Raw genomic sequence first — 21,739 nt, forward strand, 5'->3', positions numbered from 1 at the left:
GGTCCTCAAAATACCGTTTTTCCATGTATATATACCAAGTAGGGTCGGGCCCAAATAATTATACCTTCTCCTACGCAAAAAAGGACACTTTTCTCGGTCAGGACGTCCGCGGCCGTGGATTCAACCGCGGATTTGACCGCGGATTTTACCCGGTGTTCTGCCTCAGATCCGCGGCCGCGGATTCGACCGCATGTTTCACCCTGTTCTGTTTGGAATTCAGAAAAGTATAAAACATGAAAGTTGTAGCTCTTTGAATTATATTTCCAACCATATATTGTGGAGTCAAAATGGAATTCTGAACGAAAAGTTATGTGCATCTTACTAGACAGTGCGCAATATGCCTACTCGATTCTTCGTTCGTTCTTAACTATCATCCGTTGATCCCCGAAAGCGATCCCAGCTTAATTCCTTGGCTTTTACTCAGATTTCAAAGTTTCAAATTACTTGAATTCATTCCATAACATCTACTTAGCTCGGAATCACTCCTACAAGGCATAAAACACACAATTAGTGCAAAACACTAGCGACTAAAGCTCAAATTCAATTAAAATGTAGTAAATTAGAGTGTAATAAGCGACTAAAATACGTAATTATAGCTTATCATCACTTGGATCTGAAGATGGTGAAATCGAATTGAAGTTGGCACAAACACCGTTGTTATACCTTTAAATTTTAAGCAAGTAAATACTGAGTTGAATTTGAAACCACTAGGTACGACAAATTAAACACATTAAGAAATAGTCAGTCGCACAATTTTCTTGAAACAATAGAACTACAACTGTTTACCAGTTACATTGGAGCTCACAAAAGATCTTTTAGTAGCGATTGCTGATTGATAGTCGCAAATAGGTTTCAGCAAACTTAATTTAGTAAATATTTGTGGCAACTTAATCACAGTCGCCACTGAAACTTCTCGTGACAACTATTAGGGTCATCATGAATATAATTATCCAGGGATCCACGAAACCTACAATGGTCGCCAAAACCTCTTTTATTGTAGTGATAGTTGATGCGTATGTGGCAAAGTTATCGCCTTGAGTCAGTAAACTCACCCTTAATTTGTATATGTTTGAGATTCTAAAGCTCAAATTGAGCTAGCAATGCAACTAGGTGAGGCCCATCCGTCAGTTGTTATATATTGACCTCAATAGTTGCTTAACTATAATAGACGTTTAGATCATACAATGTTTTGAGACGATCCCAGGTGTTAATCTTTAGTTATATCTATATGCCATGCTTTAGTTGTGTTGAATGTTTAATATGATTATAGATAGGTTTTTGTTATGAATGAATATTAACTGTTGGGATATTGAGTTGTTGAATGTTTAATTGGAAGAATTCATTGATGTAGTAGGGTCATCAACATCAAAGAAGGCAACTAGCTCGATCGAGAGAGGGTATTTAGTTAGTACTATGAGAACTATCCTTTGGTGGTAAATGTGCTTCATTAGATCTGAAACTGAACGTACGCGTTGTAATTGGAAAACAAGCTCAAAAGTGAATTAAATACCCACATTAAAAATTAAAAGATCCTTGCAATTTAATTTCATTAAATGATATTAGGCCTAATAATATTCTTGATTACATTCAAGCACTCTGTGGTGTTGTGTCTTGTTCACGAAGTAGAAGGGACCTCAAGATAGCTTCACCGATTGGACCAACATGCCACAACGCATGTCCACCATCACTAACTTCATGATAATGAATCCAAGGTAGCCTTTTGGAAACATATCTTGGTAAGCGACAAGGTACTATGTTGTCCTCATAACCTTGCCAAATATGAACTGAGCTTTCTTTTTCATCAGGAAATGGATTACCAAATTCTAGTGGATCAAAGTCCCACTTTCCATAAGCCAAGGTGAAGTCTTGGAGAAGAGACTCAAAATCACTTTGCTTCGGATAAAGTTTCTGCAAATTAATTAAGACAATTAATTTTCAAGATAATCATTTCGCGAAAACTCATGTTTGATTTGAGAGAGGTGGATGATGAGCTTTACCGGGTCAAAAACTTCCGATCTATTTGCATTCTTTGCAACTTCCCTGTCCTTTTTGCTTAACAATGCAGAATTGCCCGAGAAAACATTGTTCGATTTTTGTGTAAAAAATGAGTAGAGTAACCCAGGAGCATAGCGTGCGAGCCAAATTACTAATCGCCAAAGCTTGTTATTATGATCGTTCTTGATCAAATCATGAGGAAGGGAGTTCCATTTGTAGTTGATTATTGGAACAACAAAAGCCACGCCTGATAGCCTGTGTGGTATGCGTCTGAGGCAATTCCAGGCAGGATAGCTTCCAGCAGAAACTGAAATTAGATAGAATTTTGATCCTATTTGTAGTTGATCAGCTACTTCTTCTATATCACAAGCTTCACTTTCTAATGACCGTTTAGGATTTATATCACTTTCCCCATATCCAGCTCTATCAAACTGTAGCATATATATCCTCATCTTCTCTAGGATTTCCTAAAGAATATAGTTAGTGGATCAATCTAATGAAAACATTATTTAGGAGCTAAAAGCGGAGAGACAAATAAACTATTATTGGATGTCCCTCTCTGAATGTGAAATATCAAAACAACCATGTTAACAATTAAAGAGAAAAAATGAGCATCAAACATACTTTTAATTCTTAGGAGACTAGGACGATAATTCTTCAAGATTAGGAAAGTAAAATGTTGTATTACTAGTAAAGTTGAAAAGGGTGTTAGCTAGTCATACTTGGGTTGCAAGAAAATCCTTATCTTTGGAGCTGTTAATCCCATGGACAAGGATGATTCTGTGAAGGGATTTGTCCATTGGGACTCCTCTTTCTCTGTATGCCAGCCATCTTCCATCCTTTAGTCTGATTCTTGGTGAAGAAACAACTCTCTGCATTTCCCTGCTATTCGATGGTGATCTTTGAGAATCAGAAAACCCCACGAAACTTAACACCGAAACTGCAATTTTCTTTAAAAGCATCTCCAGAAGGGATATGAAAACTAATAGAAGCAAGCCAACAAGTTTCCTTAAATCCATTTCTTGGAAAGAAAAAGAAATGAAAGACAGAGGAAAACAATGGCGGGATTGATTTGGGCAGTCGTTTCTCGCTCTGAAAATAAGTTGCTATTTTATAAGTAGTATTATCAGTGTTTCTGATACAAAATTGCGATATCTATATTTATCCAAGGGTGTGAGTGGGATGGTTGATATTCTTTTTCTCTAACTAGATGTCTGGAGTTCGAGTCCTAGAAATAAAAAATCTTTCAACAAGAAATGCTTTACACTTTTTAACGGGCATATCCGGGGAGAATCCAAATTAATTGGCTCAGTGAGTTTTTAAAAAAATGAAAAATAGTTTTGTATAGTGCCACAACTCATCAGCCAGAGTCTCCATTTTGTCTGCTTACATGTGAGAGTGGTGTTCATCAGCCTTTTATCTGCAATATCTCTAGCTGTATTCTTTCAATAACTTCATCAAGTCGCCGTGGAATACAATACCCTACGTCTCTGTTTTCACGCTCAGTGTCACTTCCAGATAGAACATTAATTTTTTATTTGTTTGTCACACCTCCCTGCATGTATCTCATAAAAATTACTGCTAGTATAAACTAACATGTTAAAACAGATTTAATACAACACTAATATTATAAAGGTAACGTACCATAGTAGTGGGAGAAGATAGAGATTTTTAATAATAAGAAGTCTTAAGAATTTTTCAATCAGTCTAGCCATACGCTAGCTGTCATCCTCCTTTTTTTATTGCACTAAAATAATCTCCTACATTAGTGATCAGAAGGCAACTAAAATGTCATATAGGCATTTCCTGTTACATTTAGTCCCTTGCAGTCTTGTTCAAATACTTTGATTACAAACAGAAAGGGGACGCGGGAGTCATAATAAAGAAACATTTAATTCTACTCTTCCTACTTTCCTTTCTTCAATATCTGTTAATCATCCTACTCTTCTTTCTTTGATACCCACAAGTAGCAAGTCTCTATCTCTAGTACATATGTCCTGGTAATATTTAGATGACAAACACAAGTACTGGAATAATGGAAAGCTTGTTCATCATTGTGGTCACATTCTGTATCTCTTTCTTCCTCATACTTCTCTTTAATCTTTTCTTCCAGAAAACAAAGAAACTCCCACCAGGTCCCTTTATCTTCCCAGTGATTGGGATGTTACCATTGCTAAGAAAAACTAGTCGCGATCTCGAACTCATGCTTCGAGATCTCAAACGCAAATATGGTCCTATCATCGCCATAAAAATAGGCTACTCATCTCCATCCATAGTCATCAGCAGCCACTTGTTAGCCTACCAGGCTTTAGTTCAGCAAGGTGCCATTTGCTCCGATCGGCCAATTGCTTCAACAACCAGTAAAATTTTCAACTCTAACCAGCGGACAATAGCATCCAGCTCTTATGGTCCCACGTGGCGGCTCCTTCGTCGAAACCTCATCTCAGAAATGCTCCATCCCTCTCGCATCATCAAGTCCCACTCCAAGAACCGAGCTTGGGTACTAGGCATACTCATTCAAAAGCTCCTTCTTGCTCATGAATCAGCCGCAGCTGATTCTGCCACGGAAGCGATCATGTTACTTGATCATTTTAAGTATGCCATCTTCTGTCTCCTTGTCCTCATTTGCTTCGGGAATAAGCTCGATGAGTTTCAAATAGAGCAAATTAAAGACGCACAACATCGAGCACTTAAAAATTTTCACCGTTTCAGAATACTAGATTACTTTCCTGAATTTTTAGGAAAAACAATATTTAGAAAACGCTGGAAAGAGCTCATTGAACTACGAAAAGAGTTGGACGGGGTCTTCATCCCTCTGATCCAAGATCGGGTGAAATACAAATTAGAAGCAGTGGGAGCGCCTAAATCTGGAGTTGATCATCATCACAAAGAAGAGGAGGAGCTGGAAGCCGATATTGCTTATGTTGATACGCTGGTGAATTTGGAATTGCCAGAAGAAAAGAGGAAGCTCAATTACCAAGAGATGGCCAGCCTCTGCGGCGAGTTCCTTGCTGCCGCCAGCGATACAACATACACCGCCTTGCAGTGGATTATGGCATGCTTGGTAAAGTACCCTTCCATTCAGGAAAAATTGTATAAAGAAATATGCCAAGTTGTGGAATCAACACCATTATTACAATCAATTAAGAACAATAAGGTGATAGAGGAGGCAGTGAAGGAGGAGGATTTACAGAAAATGCCATACTTGAAAGCAGTGATTTTGGAAGGTCTTAGGCGACATCCACCAACTCACTTTGTTCTGCCACATAGGGTAACAGAGGATATGGAGTTGAACGGCTATGTTATACCCAAGAACGCTACCATCAATTTTATGGTGGGGGAAATGGGCTTGGACCCAAATGTGTGGGATGATCCAATGGAATTCAAGCCAGAGAGATTCTTGGTGGATGGAGATGGAACTCTTCAAGAGTTTGATATAACAGGAAGTCGAGAGATCAAGATGATGCCATTTGGTGCAGGGAGGAGAATATGCCCAGGCTATGGCTCTGCTATGCTCCATTTACAGTACTTTGTGGCTAATTTGATTTGGCAATTTGAATGGAAGCCTGTGGAGGGAGATGAAGTTGATCTAACAGAAGGGTCAGATTTCACCGTTACAATGAAGAATCCATTGCGAGCTCGCATCAGTCCCAGGTGTTGTACGGGGAGCTTATAGAAACCACAAGTACCATTCAGTTTAATTTCATAATTCGGTAACCAAATGAAAGGGTGTTTTGGCTAATGATGTTTCTATACAGCACCATTTTGTTTCATACTATTATGAAGATGTCTTTTTGGTGTTTCAACATCTGTATGTCTTTGGATTGAACGACGAATTAAATAACTGCCCGTAACTTATGGTTATAATAACCAAATGCTAGTATTAGCTATGTACAAAATAAATAGAGATGTATGTACAATTTCAAAGTATGGGGAGTGTAAAAAAAGAATTAAAACAAGGGATGTGGTTTTATGTAAATATACTTCAACACCACCAAACAACACAAGTTCTTTATTTTTCACTCTTCTGCCTTCTTCTCAGTAAAAACCGAGGACAAAGCACAAGAGGTAGAGTTTTAAAAGCACAAGTTGAGATTTGATTCTGGAATGATGTGATGTACATATCAACAAAGTCAAATCTTTTTGGATATGAATATCCCATAAACCAGCATTTTCCAACCTAAACATGCACGTAACTTGAAATTCTTTAATACTTATGCTAATGACAATCTTCATACACTAGACCCGTGCTTATTGCATATTGCCTTGAGGACCCAATTCATTGGATGTCCTATGGCCAGGAAATCTTGTGGGAATCTTCACAAAGTTATAACAGAAAAAAAATTGCGCTCGAGATTTCAAGAGCTTAATCAAGCAAAGAGGATCAATCAAAACTGGTATTGTAACAACAGAACAATGCAAATGAATCGTCAAACGAGTTCACGCATTTTCAAACTAAAAATAAAAATAGTAAATAAAACTTAAGTTTTGTCAAAAATAGGAATTACCGAACATGAGTGTAATCATTAAAGCCACAAAACAGAAATTACCGAGTTCATTACCCATTATAAATGACAAGAGTGGGTTGCTCTAGTGGTAAGCATTCTCCACTTCCAACCAAGAAGTTGTGAGTTCGAGTCACCCCAACAGCAAGGTGGAGAGTTTTTGGAGGGAGTGAACCGATTTTCTGAGAGCGTAATTTTTTTATTTTATCTTTTTTCCTATAAACGAAATAAGATCGTCGCAAAAGAGCTTTTTCTTGGCGATTTCTTATGGTTCGCCGATAAATGTTTACTTTCCAAGTCGAATATGAGAGTCGCCATTATCAATTTATGTGGCGACTAAATGTGTCCTAGAAAACCATATTTCTTGTATTGAATTCTTGTTTACATGAAACGTTTGAAAGAGCGAAGGCTTCACTGCGAAGCCTTGGTACAGCAACAGCAGTTAAATGAGAGGAAAGGCACCTCCGCTCTATTAAAGAAACTAGTTAAGTTACAAGCGCGGTCATACATGTATCATTATAAATTTAGTTGATATAGAAAATATAAAAGTTTATATAAAAATTTATGATTAAAATATAATATAAGACATATGCAAAATGTAAATTAAATGTACAAAAAAATACATATAAAAAAACAAAAAAGGAATAAAAGTGTCACATAGAGAAAAGTTAGCTTTCATTTTATAGAAAAAGAATATGTAACATAACTCTTCTAGCATGCCTTTGATTTATATTTGTCCACAAATAATTTTAATTATTGTAAACAATATCATTTGTTATTAATAAATGTATAATTTAGAGATAACTATTATTCATAATAAGAGACATTTGGTCTAAAAAAAGAGTAAATTTTATGGGTGGTCATCTACTTTTGTATGCATTACACAAAAGTCGATATTCTTTCTTTTGTTACATAAAAATCATTTTCCTTTGCTCAACTTTTCACAAAAATAACTTTCGACATTTTTTGTTAAAACCCCACCTAAAATGTGAGAGAAAATAACAAAATGATCCTTGTATTTTCCGGTAAGTTTAATATGCGCCCATAAATATACTCCTTAGTTGTTTTGATTAATAAAGTAGTCAAAAGTGAGTACTTTTGGTTTTCTCGAGTATTTAACAAATTATAATTGTTATTTTATTGAAAAATGCAAAAAAAGAGATTACTATGGAATCACATTTAGAAGTGTATTTTTTACAATTTCGGCTATTTTGGACTTATTATAAGATTTTGTATAACTTTTTGAGGCGTAATATGCTATTTTAAAATTTATTTCTAGCATCTTATGCATTTTTTGTTTTACGACTTCTGGATTTGACAAGTCCATCCCATCAAAGTATTTAGTCTTACTTGCAATTAGGTATAAAATAACTGAATTTTGTTGTTCTATAATTAATCATACGGTCTGAAGATATAAAATTCGTATATCATGAAAAGAGTAACTCATTTTCAACGTGAATATAGGTTAGTTGCATTAAAGTCGATTGTGGCGATTGGTGAATTTGCGTTCATCCTTTGGTTCGACTTTTGGACAAATCATGAGTTTTTTTTATTGATTAAATGATCAAATACTAACTATTATACAATAAGAAAAACATGAAAGTCCAGAAATTAATATAACAATAAAATAAAAATAACGTTCGGACATATTATTACTTTTCCTTTGTATTTTACTTCTATTATTATCTGGTAACCATTGATTGGACTAATTTGGATTCTTGCCGCCAAGCCGTGTAAGGCTCTTTAAAGAAGAAAACGGGATCTGCCAGACTGCCACATTCTCTAACTTTGCAAAATATAAAAGAAAAGATCAAGCACAAAATTTTCTAGTTTCTACATTTCCAACAAAAGCTATGGACTCCACACCTTTTATAGTGTATATTCCTGCCCATTGAAAGCATAAAATATTATACGGGAATCGCACCCACAAGGCTACAAGAAATATAATATGTCAATAATGAACTCAAGATACTTAAATAAAAGATATATCCATATATAATCCTTCGTTGAGTAAATCATCTTATATTTAACTTAGATATGTTTGAGCAAAAAATAAAAGAAGCGAAGAAAGCCATGAAGTACTTAGTGTTGAGTACTCCATGAGCAAATAAAATAGTGGAACTCCATTTTTGGTTTAGTTTCTTGAGAATTCACATGAGAGCCAAAGTTATTTGCCTTTCTGTAGAAGCCGAAGCCTTCTTATAACGGTAAGCATCGGTAAGCACTTAAACCATCTTGTAACGGTAAGCATCGGTAAGCACTTAAACCTTCTTGTAACGGTAAGCATTTAAGCCATATAAATTAGCAAAAACATTACTAAGCATTTGTCTTAGAAACACATTTGTCTTATAAACCAAAGGGAAAAGTTGCATATGTTAGGAACGCATCCATTAGAATTGAGAAGCGGCAGTAAAATTTATTTTTCCTTATATATCATGCAGCTACAATCAAGGGAAAAGACGCAAGTTTGTTATTTTTTTATTTTTTTTTTGGTATTTTCTTAACGTAAGGTAAAGGCAAAAATTGCAAAAAAATGGAGAAAAGAGACAATATAATTGATGGTCATTGGGAATGGCTAAATTATTGCATTTTAAAAGAATTCTTTATGGGTTTAGTTCTATTAGTTGAATAAATTATAGGACATTTATTGTCACGACCAAAAAACTGCTAAAGGTCGTGATTGCACCTAACACCGCCGCCAGGCAATCCAACGGTGATCTATCAACTTACTTACCTATTTTAGTAATTGAAATCAAAAAAATTTCTTAATGAAATAGTATGAAATAGATTTTCAAAGTAAGTGATAATATTTACACAACTACATCAACGAACAACCCATAGGAACTCCAAAAACCCGTTGTTACAAGTACATGAGCATTTTTCTAAGGAGTACAATAATAATATAACAGATGTCCCAAATGTAATAAGACAAAATAAATAATTATTACAATGGCAACTCGGTAGACTGCGATGCATAGCCTGGAATGCAGCTCACATGAAGTCTCTTCAACAGGTGCGCCTACGCTCCAAGGTAATTATCAAATGAACCTGTCAGATCCTGCACATTTAGTGCAGAAGTGCAGCATAAGTACGTAAATCAACGCGTACCCAGTAAGTATCTAGCCTAACTCCGGAGAAGTAGTGACAAGGGGTCGACATCGATACTTACTAAAGGTCCAATAAAACAATATAATAAAACATAAGCAGATATGAAGCATACGACAATGATGGGGTAAATCTGTAAGTTACATAATCTTCCACTTACTTCTTTTAAAGCATGAATTTCTAAACCATGTATTCTACCTTAATAACTCAGAAAAATGTCAAGTGTCATTATCAAATAAATAAGGAATACCATATAAAACGCCAGGCATTAGTAGAAGGTTTATCTCGTGAACATTCGGACTACTAACGATATAACGTACGATTTCGCTGAGGTCGTTCGGCCGATCCAGAATAATGTGTACACTGCCGAGGGACGTGAGGAACGATTCATAGATGCATCTATATACTACCAAGGCATTCGGCCCGTTCCACAATAAAAGTAAGGAAGTCACCGAATTACGGGACACATTTTTACAATACAGCACATGAGCATAAAATGAATATAACTCTTACCGTTTCTCAAATAACTCGCCCACAACTCGAAGTGTTAAGGGTTGACCTAGTGTACATATATTTACTTCTAAATCAATTTCAATTATAACTTCAATAAATTAAACCAGCAGAATGGGTTCAAATAATTTAAATATTATATGATGAGATCCTAAGTCTACCCGGACATAACATGATGTAGCTACATACGGACTCTCATCACCTCGTGCGTATGTAGTACCCACAACTAGTTGTACATAACAATAAATATCACCTATGGGGTAGTTTCCCTCTCACAAGGTTAAACATGAGAGTTACCTCGCTCCGAAGTTTTATAACCGGCTCCAAAGCGTCTCTAACATCTCAAACCCAAGAGGTGTAAGTTACATAATCTTCCAATTACTTCTTTTAAAGCATGAATTTCTAAACAATGTATTCTACCTTAACAACTCAGAAAAATGTCAAATGTCATTATCAAATAAATAAAGAATACCATATAAAATGTCGGGCATTAGTGGAAGGTTTATCTCGTAAACATTCGGACTACTAGCGATATAACGCATGATTCCGCCGAGGTCTTTTGACCGATCCAAAATAACGTGTATACTGTCAAGGGATGTGCGGCACGATTCATAGATGCATCTATATACTACCGAGGCATTCGGCTCGCTCCACAAGAAAAGAAAGGAAGTCACCGAATTACGGGACACATTTTTACAATACAGCATATGAGCATAAAATGAATATAATTCTTACCGTTTCTCAAATAACCCACCCACAACTCGAAGTGTTAAGGCTTGGCCTAGTATATATATATTTACTTCTAAATCATTTTCAATTATAGCTTCAATAAATTAAGACAGCATAATGGGTTCAAATAATTCAAATATTACATGACGAGATCCTCAGTCTACCGGGACATAACATGCTGTAGCTACGTACGGACTCTCGTCACCTCGTGCGTATGTAGCGCCCACAAATAGTTGCACACAACAATAAATATCACCTAGGGGTAGTTTCCCCTCTCACAAGGTTAGACAGGAGACTTACCTCGCTCCAAAGTTCCATAACCGGATCTAAAGCCTCTCTAACACCTTAAACCCAAGCCTATCGATCCAAAACTATTCAAACAATGTGCAACCAATCAAAATATATTCTAATATCCATAATTAATCAATGTAAACAATTTCCAACTCTGCTCGAAAAGTCGATAAAGCTAACCCTCGGGCCTACGTGCCCGGATTCCGAATATTTCCAAGATAACTTTACCCATGACACCACAAACTCAAATATAAGATTTATTCCTAATTCCATGTCCAAAATCGTAGTCAAAGTCCAAAATTATAAATTTTAGGTCTTCTACCAAAATCCCACAATTTTCCTAAATTTTCCTCCTTAAACCCACATATAAACCTTACATTAAGCTCCCAACAAGGGAGAAATTACTTACCTTGTGTTACATGATGAAAACGCCTCTAAATCATCCAAGAACCGAGCTCCAAAAATCCCAAATGAAAATTGCGAAATGACCATGTTCGATCCCCTTATGTTCTGCCCAGTTTCCGCTTCTGCGGACATATTTGTGCATCTGCAGCCTCGCTTTTGCGAGCCAAAATACGCATTTGCAGAGCACACTGCCCAGCTGAGACCTCGCATCTACAAAAGCATTTTTGCTTCTGCGCAGGCTCTTCTGCGATGGCCAAACGTGCATCTGCGGATCTGCCGCTTCTGCGTCTTAATTCTCGCTTCTACGATTCCGCAGGTGCAGGAATTTCTTCGCACCTGGGACCACTGCCTTGCCCCTTCCATTCCGCTTCTGCGAGCTCGACCTCACTTCTGCGATGTCGCTTCTACGACCAAGACATCGCATAAGCGATCACACCAGTTGCTGCCTAGCTTCAGCATTTCTTAGGTCCAAAATATTAATCCGTTAACCATCCGAAATTCACCCGAGGAACTCGGGTCCTTAACCAAATATACCAACACATCCCAAAATACAATACGAACTTAGTCGAGCCTTCAAATCATATCAAACAACACTAAAACCGCAAATCGCACCCCAATTCAAGATTAATAAACTTTAGAACTTCAAACTTCTACATTCGATGCCGAAACCTAGCAAATCAAGTCTGATTGACCTCAAATTTTGCACTCAAGTCATAAATGACATAACGAAGCTATTCCAAGGCTTGGAACTCCAAACAGACATCGATAATATTAAAATCCACTTCAAGTCAAACTTAAGAATTTCTTAAACTTTTAAAATACCAACCTCCCATAATAAGCGTCGAAATGCACCCGGGTTCGATCATCATACGAACCTATTGGAACCTTCGAATCCCGTTTCCAAGGTCGTTTACTTAAAAGTTAAATCTTAGCCAATTCTTCCAACTTAAAGCTTCCGAAATCAGAATTTTCTTTCCAAATCAACTCCGAACTTCCCAAGATTCGATTCCTACTACACGTACAAGTCATAATACCTGAGGTGAATCTACTCTAGGATTCAAACCGCCGAACAACGCGCTAGAGCTCAAAACGACCGGTCGGGTCGTTACATTCTCCCCCACTTAAACATATGTTCATCCTCGAATGTGCTAAGGTCTTCTCGTGAGTTGTCCAAAATCACTATTTAACACCTCATGCACCTACCCGTGCCACCACATTCCAGTTGAACACATTAGCTCGAGCCAGACTGAAAATCCTCCCTATAACCTTAGCTAACAAGCTTTAGAACCAAGTTATGACTTCCGAATTTCTTTACAAGGCCTGATCCTAACACACGGACACCGTACCAATCACCACATACGGTACCAAAACATGATCATGCATCTATGCCGAAATCACACCATACTCCACATAAGTCTGTTATCTATAATAACATTCCCCGACCACAATAGCTGAGATTCCATGAATCCGATGCCCACAATACACCTCATGACACATGTGAGTCCTGTTCCAACTCTCGCAATGCTGCCAAGACAAAAGAGATGCGTAGAAACTCATAACCACCTACCGAATCAATAATTCATGGAGTATCTCCTCCTGACAAGAACCATTACCTCATTCTGAATTGAATAACGATATTTTCTCTTTAATGAACCTTATATAAATCTGATTGCTCAAATTTTAGGTCCAATAACCTCGTCTCACCCATTACAAGATGCTCAGGAAATAAGTCATCTCAGACACTGCCAAAAATCTTATATGACAACCATAACGCGCTAACAAGCTCCAACTCGAATGCGATACATAAGGAAAACGAACTCTGGAGAAGGACTACCAAGCCCACGTAACAAATAAATCGGCCGAATAGATGCTGTGAACCTACCTCAGGGATGAAAACAAGGCACACAAAATATGTGTAAGGAGCTATGCTCAACCTTTCGTTGTTGCGGCGTGCAACTCGATCCGACATTACACTATTGCGGTGTGCAAACCGATCCACATAATATGCCCGTGGCTGCGTGCCATCTGATCCGCACATAACAATCACGAAGAAAACACACATATCAAGCCGTAACGCTTATACTTACGAAATGCCTAAATATCGACCACAAGCACGCCAAGTGCAGAATACCAAATCCTAGGGATACGGATAGTGCCATACATTATGAAACCCAAGCACAACTAAGGTACAATAAATGACATGTATCTCGAGAGCCACCCTACTCACATAACACCAGAAGCTACATATGACCTCAACACGTGTACGAATAATCAAGCCGCCTCACAACCCACATGGAGTAATAGAGATTTACATAGAATAGCTGACGACGGAAATAATATTCGACCTGACGTAAAGCACACACTCATGTTAGTCACACCAACGGATCTCACACCGATTCTAATCATACCATACTGGGCTAATAACTTTCCAAAGATCCACAATGGCCCTATTCATGACACATAAGAACAACCATCAAATCCGAAACAAACTCACAAGGGACACAACCCAAGGAATAGGGAGCCTCTCAGTCATAAGCTCTCGCATTCGCGATGTTACCATAACCTCCATACTTGGTCTTAATCTTTAACAATCAAGTGACTAACATGCCACACTTATACAAATCTCCCCGTGGGGTACACTCCCACGACCTTCCGCTCAGGTAGCAAAGTCCGCAGATCCATTCCACCAACCGTACTAATTCTGTAAGGCAAATCACAATCCGCCAATCAATACACAATGCCTCTTCCACAGAACACCGTTCTCAGGCGATACTAAGATAACGCTAGCTCACTCTAAACATTTGAATTCTTCCTTGCTCATCTGAGCTCGTAACATTCTTATCAACACCGAACCGCAACCTTGATCCTCAAGTTTCAAATTCTCATGCTGGTCACTGCACCCATCATGCCGCTACGAGAGAATATAAGAATTCATCATAACCCCTGAATTACCAGTAGAACAAACACTTCATTGGCTAGAAACCTTTCACTTAACTCATTTCAGAAGAACCGATGCAACACGCAACCGAATTCCCAAACCGCAGAAAATACAAACCTCAAGTCGTGACCTAAACCGCCATGACTCTTCCGGAATCTATTTACAAAACAAGGCCATTTGAATCAAATACCTCTTAAATCAATCAAGTTATGATGACTGTCAAGCCGCACGTACGTCCCAAACAACATGTATAACTTCACACACCGAAGGGACTGATCATTGCCACAATCATGTCGATTAGACTATTACTAACCAACCCAACTCCTTTCAATTTACTCTTGACATGTCTTAGAAATAAGAATAGCTCCATTCGCAACATAACGAACTCAATCCGCACTCATCCCGAGTGACATGCATCATGAGACCACATCGTCTCAATACTCATGAACCATCTCATACCCTATTTATGCACACAATAGCATCTCCAACTGGTACACCCATTCTGCAAGACCTTCCACGAATCCGAAGCTATTTTTTCCTTTCCTCCAATACTGCACCGCATACCCGATGATAACATAGAACGTTTCAAGTCCCATTCATAATACACTGTGAAAACTCGATCCTTAACCACACGACGATCCCGAAATCCTTAGGCATTGCACTTAAATTCTTGAACCCACTAGAACCATTGTTGAGAGTCACCCACTCTGAACTGATCCCGAATATCACCAGACTTCAACGCTCTGCTAGCACATGAACACACTCTCAAAGAAGTAACCAGCTGAATTCGTTTCCTTGTACATTACATCCATAAGAAACATAGACTCGGAGTCTTCCCAAATCCTTCACCTCAATCGATAAGGCGAAGTATAACACACATTTATCGAGTTCCTTGTTCGACTTACTCATGACATTTCCTTTTCCTTAGTCATAAATAATCCACCAATACACCGATAACCAGAAACCGCACAAGCAGACAACCACGCGATCCAATCGTAAATGGTGGGGCTCCCCCACTTAGCTTTAAGTTACCATCACATAATGTAGAGCCCATAACGATTCCTCCCACTCAGTTACCATGATCACGTACTGTAACCCGCCAAATTCCTCGAAGTCCCTTGTTAAGCCTTTCATGAACATTCTGAATAATCAGTCTCAATCACATATTCGACCTCATACCGGGTAGCAAGTAGTATTCTTCGTAGAAGCTTCATCAACATCACGCAACCGCTAACCTACTCATAGGAGATAACCCACCTATGGAATTCCTTACCGACATACTCCAACGACGCTGCACTAGGTACAACTACCACGTAATCAGTAAACTTTCCTGAGCCCATTCTCGCCCACCGGCTGTATAAGTCTGTTCCTTCCCCATTGGCGTCCACTGAAAGTTCAACAATACCTTCCAAAATCAAAGCCATGGTGCATCCAAAACGATAATCAAATATTTACACCCCTCTTTATTTCAGGCAAACTTCTTTCTGCCATATTCAATATTTCTTCACACAGTAATCACCATTCAAATTACAATCCGTGGACCTAGTCACTTTCTACCATGCCTCCCAAATCGCCCAAATCTTCCTCAAGGTATGTGGCTATCCTACAACAGAATCCATATACTACTCTGACACTCCCTCTTCGGTCACCCATCTCCTTTAAGTAACTTCTCGACCTCCGCTTCTCATACTTGACCTGCTAGGAATTCCTCCACCGCGAGAAACCTTCCGTCGTGTCCTTCCTCATACTTCACTGCCCCAATGTTGCCTCAAATCAAATCCATACCTGTAGCACTTGAACTAATGAATTGCTATCAACTCTAAACGTCTTAGAAGATCATCTTTCTCGGGCCATCAACACAAGAAACACTCCTTCGATTTTGAAACCGCTACACCCCGCTATCTCTGACAACTGCTTCTCAAGTACCATTTCAGAAGGACGGCGACACCGCATCACAACGAAAATTCCACCACGCTCGAAGATACCTAGTATCGTTACTCCATCAACTAAAACCTGAACATCCATCATCCGATTACCTTTCCTTTGCTGAGATTAAATGTTGAACCTATAAATCATGGACTGAGAAATCCTCCTTCCGAGCCATTCACTGCCGCGATCTATACATAAGCACTCTACCATTACACCAAGACGGTGCGATAACAACTCATGAATAACCTAGAAATCCGTGCATAGCCTCAAAACTATAGAAAGTACAGATACTGATCTGAAAGGACAGAATACCCTTCCACAAGGTGACGATAATAACTCGTCCGAACACGCAGGGAAAACATCTGGCACTATGTCTGCAGTATCAATACCACTACTCGACGTCCAATTGACAGCAAGCGTTTCATGTCGCATAAGATTGAGTATGAAGGAAATAAAGGCACAAGCCTCAATGGAATCAAACCGCACGATGAGGAAATGAAGAAGGGGAGTGCTCCTAATAGCCCTGTAGCCTCTCGAAGATAAGTACAGATGTCTTCGTACCGATCCTCAATACTCTACTAGACTTTCTCATGACTCGTGAGACCTAAGTGAACCTAACGCTCTGATTCCAAGCTGTCACAACCCAAAATTTGCTAAAGGTCGTGATAGCGCCTAACACCGCCGTCAGGCCAGCCAACGATGATCTATCAACTTACTTACCTATTTTAGTAATTGTAATCAAAATGTTTCCTTAATGAAATCGTATGAAATAGATTTTCAAAGTAGGTGATAATATTTACACAACTACATCAACGACCCGTAGGAACCACCAAAGTCCGGTGTCATAAGTACATGAGCATTTTTCTAAGGAGTACAATAATAATACAACAGTTGTCCTAAATGTAATAAGATAGAAAAAATAATTAGTACAATGGAGACTCGGTGGATCACAATGTGTAGCCTGGAATGCAGCTCGGTGGACCGCGATGCGTAGTCTGGAATGCAGCTCACATGAAGTCTCCTCAACAGGTGCACCTCCGCGCCAAGGTGATCATCGAATGAACCTGTCAGATCCTGCACATTTAGTGTAGAAGTGCAGCATGAGTACATAAATCAATGCCTACCCAGTAAGTGTCTAGCCTAAACCCGGAGAAGTAGTAACGAGGGGTCGGCATCGACACTTACTAAAGGTCCAATAAAACAATATAATAAAACATAAGCATATATAAAGAATACAACAATGATGGGGTAAATCTATAAGGTACATCATCTTCCAATTACTTCTTTTAAAGCATGAATTTCTAAACCATGTATTCTACCTTAACAACTCAGAAAAATGTCAAGCGTCATTATCAAATAAATAAGGAATACCATATAAAACGCCGGGCATTAGTGGAAAGTTTATCTTGTGAACATTCGGACTACTAGTGATATAACGCATGATTCCGCCGAGGTCGTTCGGCCAATCCAAAATAACGTGTACACTGCCGAGGGACGTGCGGCACGATCCATAGATGCATCTCTATACTACCGAGGCGTTCGACCCGCTCCACAAGAAAAGAAAGGAAGTCACTGAATTACGGGACACGTTTTTACAATACAGCACATAAGCATAAAATGAATATAACTCTTACCGTTTCTCAAATAACTCGCCCACAACTCGAAGTGTTAAAAATTAGCCTAGTATTTATATATTTACTTCTAAATCAATTTCAATTATAACTTCAATAAATTAAGACAGCAGAATAGGTTCAAATAATTCAAATATTACATGATGAGATCCTAAGTCTACCCAGACATAGCATGTTGTAGCTGCGTACGATCTTTCATCACCTCGTGCGTACGTAGCACCACAACTAGTTGCACATAACAATAAATATCACCTAGGGGGTAGTTTCCCTCTCACAAGGTTAGACAAGAGACATACCTCGCTCCGAAGTTCCATAACCGACTCCAAAGCCACTCTAACACCTCAAACCCAAGCTCGTCGATTCAAAACTATTTAAACAATGTGAAACCAATCAAAATATATTCTAATACTCATAACTAATTAATTTAAACAATTTCCAACTCCGCTCGAAAAGTCGATAAAGCTAACCCTATGGCCCACATGCCCAGATTTCGAGTATTTTCGAAGATAAAATTTACCCATGACACCACAAATTCAAATATATGATTTACTCCTAATTGCATGTCCAAAATCGTAGTCAAAATCCAAAATTGTAAATTCTAGGTTTTCTACCAAAATCCCACAATTTTCCTAAATGTTCCTCCTTAAATCCACATATAAACCTTACATTAAGCTCACAACAAGTGGGAAATTACTTACCTTGTGTTACATGATGAAAACTACTCAAAATCGCCCAAGAACCGAGCTCCAAAAATCCCAAATGAAAATGGCGAAATGACCAAGTTCGATCCCCTTATGTTCTGCCAATTTCCGTTTCTGCGGAAATATTTGCGCATCTGCGGCCTCGCTTTTGCGAGCCAAAATGCGCATCTGCGGAGCACACTGCCCAGCTGAGACCTCACATCTGCGGAAGCATTTTTGCTTATGTGTAGACGCTTCTGTGATGGCCAAACGCGCATTTGCGGACCCGCCGCTTCTGCGTCTTAATTCTCGCTTCTGTGATTCCGCAGGGGGGATAGGACTAGAGAGTCGGGAACTTTCACTGCAATTGAAGGAAGGCCCTCTTTTCGTGCGATCCTGTGACCACAGCCTTACCCCTTCCATTCCGCTTCTGTGAGCTCGACCTCGCTTCTACGATGTCGCTTCTGAGACCAAGACATCGCAGAAGTGATCACACCAGCTGCTACCGAGCTTCAGCATTTCTTAAGTCCAAAAAATCAATTCGTTAACCATCCGAAATTCACCCGAGACACTCGGGACCTTAATCATATATATCAACACGTCCCAAAATACAATACAAACTTATTCGTGCCTTCAAATCACATCAAACAATGCTAAAACCATGAATCACACCCTAATTCAAGCTTAATGAACTTTAGAACTTTAAACTTCTACATTCGATGTCGAAATCTATCAAATCAAGTCCAATTGACTTCAAATTTTGCACACAAGTCATAAATGACATAACGAAGCTATTCCAAGGCTCGAAACCCCAGACGGATATCTATAACATTAAAGTCCACTTCAATTCAAACTTAAGAATTTCTTCAACTTTTAAAATACCAAACTCCCATAATAAGCGCCGAAATGCACCCGGGTGATCCGATACTCAACTCGAACATACGCCCAAGTCTAAAATCATCATATGAACATATTCGAACCTTCGAATCTCAATTCCGAGGTTATTTACTCAAAAGTCTAATCTTAGCCAATTCTTCCAACTTAAAACTTCCGAAATCAGATTTTTCTTTCCAAATCAACTCCGAACTTCCCAAGATTCAATTTCGACCACACGTACAAGTCATAATACATGTGATGAAGCTACTCAAGGCTTCAAACCGTCGAACAACGCACTAGAGCTCAAAACGACCGATCGGGTCATTACATTTATGTTTTCTGATTGCTCCAACACACTTCATATATGATATAACCAGATTCATAAAAAATAAATTGAAGCCAAAAGAAAAAGTGATATTACTACCACAATGATATTAAAATGGGGTTGTCCTTATTTTATTGGATAGGTAATAACTTTACATATACAACCACATAACAACAACAACAACCCAGTATAATCTCACTAGTGGGGTCTGAAGAGGGTAGTGTGTACGCAGACCTTACCCCTAACATGAGGTAGAGAGGCTGTTTCCAATAGACCCTCGTCATCCTTCCCTCCAAGAACTCCCCACCTTGCTCTTGGGGTGACTCGAACTCACAGTCTCTTGGTTGGAAGTGTAGGTTTCTTACCATCAGAGCAACCCCTCTTGTCAACTACATAGTAACAAACAATATTTTTTAGAAGTAACAAAAATGATAAAACTTCGTTGTTCTTCATCCTTAATAAAATCATGTTGTCATTAATTATAGTCCGACAATTATGAAGCTTTATTTTCTTTGCACATTAATTAATGTCTAAATTAACGATCATAGAAATTTTTATATCCACCATGTGTCATTATACTTATCCATCGAAGCACCATCAATAATTTATCTCTTTTACTTCTCCATTACTAAAAGAAAAAAAGAAAAATTTACTCTATATAATCACTCTTTACATGTGTATATGATTCATATATAATTGAGGATATGAAAGTAATCTCATAATAAAGGATATATGAACACAATCCCAATGTTCATCACACTTTACTCGAAATGTCCACATTTCAAGTAATGGTAAGGCAAAATATTATTTTGTTTTTAATATTTTTATGGTTTCACACAAACAACTTTTTTAGACACAGATTTTTTACCATCTCGCACATTTTAATCATTTTTATAGTTATAAGTATTATAGAAAAAAGATTTTTAGTATCAATTTTAGATTTATTTTTATTTTTTCCTCGATTAGAGATTATAAACTTAACTAAATAGTTTTATTAGCTTTTTAGGTCTTACAATCTGTATAGGTTTCTAAATTTTTATCATTTCTTTGATTTTTTAAAAATGGAAAGAAGAGAAAATACTTTTTTTTAAAAGTTCATTTTTCTTAATTTTATATTAGGTGGTTTACTTGGACTTGTTTTATATTTAGAATATTAACGCCAATAGATAGTCATAAGTTCATAATAATATATCTTTCATGTTTCAAATGATTATTTGAAACTCAACATCAAGATACGAGTTAATTAGCACGTGAGTTCCATAAAAAAAGATCTTAACAAATAGAAATATCATTAATTTTAAGAAAAATAAAGATTTCAATAAACCTGGCCAACTTGAAAATGTAAAATTTACACCCCGACCAACATCCACGCACATGAAATAAGGCCTTTCTACATCAAAGGTACAACGTCAAGGATCTCTATGTCCTAGCGCTAAATTTCATGCTCCTCTTTTACGTCTGAAAATAACCAAGTATGTCCATGATATATTTGTAAAACCTGTGCAACAATGATTGCTACAAAATAAATTCCAGAAAGTACTCACTTCTTCAATTCCTACTACTCGGAAAAAATTATAGGCCGAGTTCAAGTTATTACCGTGGCTTTTACTAATATTTTTGCAAATTATTATTTTTGAAATCAGATGGAGAGAAATGAAATATGTATAAAGTAAGATGTCAAATGAGAATATGGAAACAATGATGTTGGTAGAAATGTCATGATCCTCATAAGAGATAAGTAAAACTCTCTTGTGGATAATAATTGAGCCTAGCTAGTCCTTGATAAGTAGGGATTTTGACTGTTTATTAGCACCTTCTAG

The 21,739-nt window shown here is 37.8% G+C and overlaps 2 protein-coding genes across 2 annotated transcripts; one reads left to right on the forward strand and one right to left on the reverse strand.

Moving 5' to 3' along the window:
• Window positions 1-1,498: 1,498 nt before the first annotated feature.
• LOC138894972 (uncharacterized) lies at window positions 1,499-3,326 on the reverse strand. The gene is made up of 3 exons (XM_070179683.1): window positions 2,718-3,326; window positions 1,998-2,462; window positions 1,499-1,908 (listed from the first exon to the last, which is right to left on the reverse strand). The coding sequence occupies exons 1-3, from the start codon at window positions 3,012-3,014 to the stop codon at window positions 1,588-1,590; spliced, it is 1,083 nt and encodes a 360-aa protein (XP_070035784.1). The 5' UTR covers window positions 3,015-3,326; the 3' UTR covers window positions 1,499-1,587.
• Window positions 3,327-3,956: 630 nt separating this feature from the next.
• On the forward strand, window positions 3,957-5,801 carry LOC108944938 (cytochrome P450 89A2-like). The gene has a single exon (XM_070177584.1). It carries the CDS (start codon window positions 4,007-4,009, stop codon window positions 5,669-5,671), a length of 1,665 nt encoding a protein of 554 aa, XP_070033685.1. The 5' UTR covers window positions 3,957-4,006; the 3' UTR covers window positions 5,672-5,801.
• The last annotated feature ends 15,938 nt before the right edge of the window (window positions 5,802-21,739 follow it).

Source organism: Nicotiana tomentosiformis, chromosome 6 (assembly GCF_000390325.3).
Source record: "Nicotiana tomentosiformis chromosome 6, ASM39032v3, whole genome shotgun sequence".
In the NCBI taxonomy this organism is placed as follows: Eukaryota; Viridiplantae; Streptophyta; class Magnoliopsida; order Solanales; family Solanaceae; genus Nicotiana; species Nicotiana tomentosiformis.